This window comes from Helianthus annuus, chromosome 8 (assembly GCF_002127325.2).
Source record: "Helianthus annuus cultivar XRQ/B chromosome 8, HanXRQr2.0-SUNRISE, whole genome shotgun sequence".
Classification (NCBI taxonomy): domain Eukaryota; kingdom Viridiplantae; phylum Streptophyta; class Magnoliopsida; order Asterales; family Asteraceae; genus Helianthus; species Helianthus annuus.
In genome coordinates this window covers 67553236-67559796 of record NC_035440.2, presented here as the reverse complement: position 1 = coordinate 67559796, position 6561 = coordinate 67553236, and the positions used below count along the sequence as shown (strand labels likewise).

General features: G+C 36.5%; 1 protein-coding gene across 12 annotated transcripts; it reads left to right on the top strand.

The window, feature by feature from the left end:
* The first annotated feature begins 757 nt into the window (after window positions 1-757).
* On the top strand, window positions 758-3848 carry LOC110873016. 12 transcript variants are annotated; one of them, XM_035976585.1, is made up of 7 exons: window positions 758-990; window positions 1058-1506; window positions 2225-2746; window positions 2814-2886; window positions 2971-3029; window positions 3335-3379; window positions 3544-3848. In XM_035976585.1, the coding sequence occupies exons 2-6, from the start codon at window positions 1453-1455 to the stop codon at window positions 3368-3370; spliced, it is 744 nt and encodes a 247-aa protein (XP_035832478.1). In that variant the 5' UTR covers window positions 758-990; window positions 1058-1452; the 3' UTR covers window positions 3371-3379; window positions 3544-3848. The 12 variants fall into 12 exon arrangements, with proteins under 12 accessions (XP_035832478.1, XP_021977628.1, XP_035832482.1 ...); XM_022121936.1 differs by having other exon boundaries at window positions 759-979; window positions 1058-1118; window positions 1342-1506; window positions 3335-3848; XM_035976589.1 differs by having other exon boundaries at window positions 759-979; window positions 1058-1161; window positions 1342-1506; window positions 3335-3848.
* Window positions 3849-6561: the final 2713 nt, after the last annotated feature.

Below are 6561 nucleotides of genomic sequence, written 5' to 3'. Positions count from 1 at the left end.
CAAAGAAAAAATGGTTATGCATATGGTTGTCGTAACCTTGGCTTTAGGGGTTTTCCAAAAAAAAAATTGATTTTTTTTTACTTTCACCCAAAAGTATTTCATAAATTACTTTTAACCCAAAAATTTTTATATTTTGCAATCTATCCTCACAACTTTTTTACTTTCAACTTTGATCTTTTATAGTTTTCATTTTCCGCAAATTTTCCGCTTTATGCTTGGTTCTAAATTTCGTGACTTAATACATCGCAGCGTGCGTCTTTGGTTTAACGTTTTTACGTTTCGTTCTAAATTTTACGAGTTAACACGACGCAACGTGCATGTATGGGTGAACGTTTTTACATCGTCTATTTTTTCCCGTTTGACAGGTTTAACATAACGTGCGGATCCTAGGTCGACTTAGTTATAACTAAAGAATCCCCGCCGCAAGTTATTATTATTATTTAACCTAAAGTCAAATGATCTTTTTTTAACTGCCAACGAATCCTACAAATAAGCTGCTGGCGAAATTTATCACATCGGGATATACTCGCCTTTCGAACCGGGGAAAACCCTCATCTAGGGCCGAAGCCCGTAAACACTCGCCCAAAGGCACGACAGTGCGGACCTGCTCAGGTCAAGAATCGAACTAGCGATCGCCACCTATTCGACTAGTCTCCCGTCATCACCAGGTGCCGCAAAAACTAAATATTAGGGGGCATGAATTAAACCTAGGTCACTTAAAACACCATATTTCTGGCTCCACGAGTAGCTCATTGGCGTGTATAATCACATGATCTACTTTACTCTCCGGGCAAAATCACAGACCTTGGTAAAGAAAGCTCTGAGTTTGACAAGAGATGGAGATTGGTTATTACAGTTACAAGCCCCTGCCCTAGTTCGGATTTCAAATTCATCTCCTCCTCTACACCTCTCCACCCTTACTTGATTCTCTCCTCTCCTCTCCACACGATGCAGCAAACGCCTTCTCGCCTCCTAAAGCGTGCGTTTCAGGTCAGGTCTTTACCAATTCATCATTCCCTTTTTCTTTTCTCACACTTCCTTTCTGTTACACTTACAGGTCTTTGATCGTTTTTTCATCGATTTCTCCTCTTACTGGAAAGATTCTTCTGCCACAGGAGGTAACTAACCCACCCACCCACATAATAATCGTCTTACTAACAGGTTTGTTTATTCTTCTCATCATTATCATTATCTCTAGTTCAACAACAAGATGCTGGTAATTCTCATAGCTTTTTTTTTTTGAACGGTAGATCAACTAGATTTCTGTTTAAACCCCTCATCCCAAGTTCGAATCCCTCCCAGAGGTGTTCTCCCATATTTACATAATTTTGCACTTAGTAGGAATCGAACCTGAGACCTCCCCAGGAGGAAGCCACTTAGTGGAAAACCCCTGACCAACTGGGCTATACCATATTGACTGGTAATTCTCATAGCTGCTGCTGCACTCTGGATATGGGACTTCAACATTGCAGACACACAATGTTCAATAATCCATCTTCTTCACATGTATAATTCTCATCTTTCCGTGTTAAACGTGTCGTGTTCGCCCCGGGTTCAACTCGACCCGAACCCGAAAATCGTGTTATACATATGAACCCGAACCTGACCCGAATATTCGCAGACTGACCCGAACCCAACCCGTTCAACCCGAATTTTTTTTTTCAGCAAACTAATATATTAAAATTAACATATTCTACAAAAAAAAAAAAAAAAAAAAAAACACACACAAACTTATTTAATAAAATTACATTAAAATCATAAAATCTTATGTAAATTTCTCTTTTTAAGTTATATTTAGAGTATAAAATACACAACCAATTTAATTTATAACATAAAACATACTATAAAAATATATAATTTAATAGAAATGGGTTAAGCGGGTCTACTCGCCAACCCAACCGGGTTGACCCGAACCTGACCCATTAGCTGAACGGGTTCGCAAGTTCAACTTGAAACTGACCCGAACCCGTTTAGACTAAACCCAAACCCGCGAATTTCATGTTAGGTTCGTGTCGTGTTTTCGGGTCGTGTCAGAAATTCACACCCCTATTTCCATCCAAGTTTGCATTAATTATAACCCCTAAAAAATATATATTTTTGCATGTTTGTCTCTTTAGTTAATTCACACAATGCTACATATAGAAACATGGGATGGAGTCATGCCTTTATTCATGTTTTGCTGATTATGCAAAACCTCTAAAAATGAATCTTTTTTCTTCAACAGGAGCATATAGTTGAAGCTGGAAATGAAGTTTTATGCGAAAGATCTTCAGAATTCAAGAATGATCCAAGTCTCGAGATGAGTCCCATTGTTGACTCGTCTACACCATCAAGGTGTTTGGGAGTTTCTAGCAGGCGCATGACTAGATCGATGAAAAAGCTGGATAACAGTAAAAACAGCAACATGGATTCAAAATCATCTGGTGATGCTAGTCATGTAAGTGGTGAATCTCAGATTAACATAAGGATACGTGATTTTGAGGATATATACGTTACACCCAATTGTTCAGATCAATTAAGTAACACGAGTGTGGGTAATGACGATATTGTCATTGCAAGAACCAACATGAAAAGTTGCAGAAACAAGAAGAAAAACAGAGTTGATATCCCTCAGAAAGGTGTACCTGCAACACACCGAATCAGTCCCAAAGAAGCAGTCATGAATCGTAATATGTCTAAAACCAAACTGCCGGTTAAAAGGAAACTTATAACAAGTCCTAAATCGGCTTCTTCAAGGGGCAAGAAGGTAAATCTACAAACAAATCTGATTATACTTGTTAGTTATGAATTAACAGTTAGTTATTATTGTATAGGGATCTGAGGAAGGATATGGAAGTGCAATCATTTTGTCGGTAGAATCTTTCAGTGGAAAAAAATCTAGATCAGGTTAGAGATGGTTTATGAATCAACTGTTTATTACTTGGATGTTTGAAACATAAGATAACTAATTAAATGGTTTATTTCTTGCAGGAAGAGTGCTCCTACCGCCTTTGGAATTCTGGCGCAACCAAAAGGTCGTTTATGATGAGGTTTGTATTCCTTTCCAAATTTACTCGTCGTCTTAACCTCTTTCAGGTGTTTGCGTTGTTTAGGATTCTGTACGTTTATGGGTTTGTTGCACTTGATGCTTTCTCCAATCTCCCCGTAACATATATATCTTTTCTAGAACCCGAAATGTTGACATGATATACCATTGATGCACTAAACAGGTGGTATGTTTGATTACAAGTCTATGGTTGATTTTTCTACTCTTATACATGTTTTATTTTTTCTTTCTGTGTAATATATGTACAAATGTTTTATGTTAATGAACATGTGGTGTTATTATTTTCAGCATGGAGAAGTGTGTGGAGTCGAAGAACCCAAGTGATGAAGAAGGGTAGTTTGCTTTTTTGGAGAAAAGTGACATTGTTTTATGTTCACATTTTCAAATTAGAAATCCCAATTTTGTGACACGCCTAAAACATTAACTTATGAGTTTCATGAAGGAGAGTGACACTTCATTGATTATTAATTGCATTTATATTTGTTGATACTTGCTAGGGATTGATTGTTTGTATGGTAATTGACACACCAACAACAACCCAAAAGCCTTCAAATAATTTTTCCAAACAATCCACTCCTGAACCTGTTGACGGAAGATCTTCATCAGGTTGTGAACAGAAGACTCTGCCTGCAGAACTTTACGCAAAGGATTTACACTTTTCGATAGAGCTAATCCAGGGATTCATTTCATTTATTATTGTTTATTTTCTTTACTTTGTTATGGTATTTAGTTTAACGAATTTCAAGAGTAATTTTATTTGAACTTGTATGTTAATGTTCGGTTGTTACCTTAACTTTTTGAATATGATTGTAATTTACATTTCGTCAACGTTCTGAACATATATATATAATGCTTGTGACAATAAGGAAAACATGTCTCTGAAGTTTTAGGTTACAAAATTGGCCGGATTCACCTCAAAAGTCAAAGCATAGCTTCTGTTTTTAGGAATTTTAAAGGGTAATGATCCTTGTTGCATGATTCCATTGATATAAAAGGTAAACATACCCAACTATGAATAAATCAAAGTTTCTTACTTCTAATAATGAGTATTACTCTGCCACTCAAATCCAAACTGCGTTTCGAGCATATAAGGTATGTGTTTATTTTTCGGTTTCCATTTCGTGTCTCTTAACTTGAAATGAAGATGTGACCCATCAAATTTAGGTACCATTTAAAATAACAATTCTTGAAGATAGTGTTGTTTGTACATGAATAATTGACAGGCAAGAAAAACGCTACATCATCTCAAACGGATTTCAAGATTTCAGACACTGATCACAGTGAATGTTCTTACAAAGCAGGCGGAAATCAGCGACATGATATATTTACACTAGATATAAATGTGGGTCAACTTGAGGTATTGTTTATGTAGTTATATCCCCATGACTAGATATGAATGTGGGTCAACCTGACCCATTGTGCATATTATCCTTTCAAACTCGTACATGCCTGTAGTTGACCCAACCCACCTCGACCCCCTATTTTGTCATCTTCACCAAAGATACGACCATAAAGGTGGTTTAATGTTTCAAGCATCAACTTCACTTTCTGATATTGTAGTCCAAATGGTGTTCTTTTCTATGTAAATTGGTCAAATTTAATAGATTAACATCGGTAGAAAACACACTCAAGAAGTGGAATCTATTTTCCTTGCAAATTTTAACCACTTACTTACGAAGGGGCCGTGTCAAACATGTCAAAAGTTGGCTTAAAAAACAAGTCAAATGTTGTCGAAATCTCCTAAAGTGCAGTTGATGCATAAAAACTCCTAAATCAATTTTGTCACACCCCAACCAATGGCGGAAACATCGGGATGAGACGAAGTGTGAAGATTGCTAGAGACATCATAACGCTATTTGTGACAATATTTAGAAAATCCAAATTTCATTTCATTTCATAACTTCAAATAGTCAACATTACAAGAAATTCAAATACAACAAGTTTAACATAACAACATGATAACATAACAAAATTTGATACAACATATTAAACCCTAACGTCTATATGTGTATCTAGGCATCAACGCTACTTCTTTTCTTAGCATCATCCTCATCAACCTGTAACATGTTTAAAATAATTCAATGCAAAAGCAAAGGCGAGTATACAAGTTTGGTACGTACATAGCATAAGATAAAAATGTGAACAATCCCTCATAGCAAGCATGCGATTCAAGATAAACATTAAATATGGCATGTGTCTAACATATCAAACCAAGAAAACGCAACTTGCTCATGACATAACCAAAGTTTCAGTAGAGGCGGGTCGTTAATCCTATAGCGCTACATATGTCAAGGTTTGGCTCGTACGAAGTTAATGATAAGTTCTACACATAAGAATCACCCAAATTTAAAGTATCAAGCCATCACATATACAAGCATGTTATAGGAATGTTCATGTGTTTAGACAAAAGTTCATGTGTAAGTTTCAATAGGTAAACATGTTACACCCCAAAAGTGATAAAAGTAAAAAGGGGGAATACGAGTATACTCACAAAGTTTGCATATGTTTTCCGATTATCCAATTGTTGACGAGTAGAGATTTAGAGTCCGAATGTATAAGGGTTAAAGTTCAAGTATGTTTAGAGTCGAGATTCGGTGTTTAAAACAACGTAAAAATAAGATATGAGAATAACATGGAAAATAATCATTTAGTACATATGATGCTTGTTCTTGACACTAGGAAACTCGAAGGAGTTTAGATGTTTTCATGGAACAAGGTTCCATTAGAATCGTGACAAGTTATCATAGTCTAGGATGATGTAATCTAGTACCCCGACATATGAACACTAGTTCATCATCAAAGATTCGATTATTCGAATAATATATTTAGGTTATATAATATATGTCCAATAGTTCAAGCATGAGGTAGAAGATTAAAATCTTCATTTTGGTACCTCTAAATGTCATAGAAGTCATGTAGGAGGTAGGAAGATCAAGTCTTCCATTTAGGCACCTCTATGTGTTCACCACTACACTTGATGTAAAAAAAAAACAACCAAGGAGGGTCATGAACATACAATAAAGAATAAGAAATATACACACTAACTAAGAGAAATCATCAAATCATGTGAGGATTGTATGTTTGGACAACCCAAGTTGTTCCATAATCACTCATGAACATACAATAAAGAATAAGAAATATACACCGAATCTGGGTTCCGAGGAGGACAGATTTGCGAAAGATCATCATGAACGAAGCCCATAAATCCCGATATTCCATTCATCCCGGTGCGGACAAAATGTACCAGGACCTTCGCTACAAGTACTGGTGGCCTGGGATGAAAAGGGATATTGCTCTATATGTTGGTAGCTGTTTAACTTGTGCAAGAGTCAAGGCTGAACACCAAAGACCTTCAGGCTTACTCGAACAACCGCCGATACCCGTATGGAAGTGGGAAAGCATAGCTATGGATTTCATAACTAAGCTTCCGACCACGCCATCAGGTCACGACAGTATTTGGGTTATAGTCGACCGTCTAACCAAATCAGCCCACTTTCTGCCAATACGAGAAGACT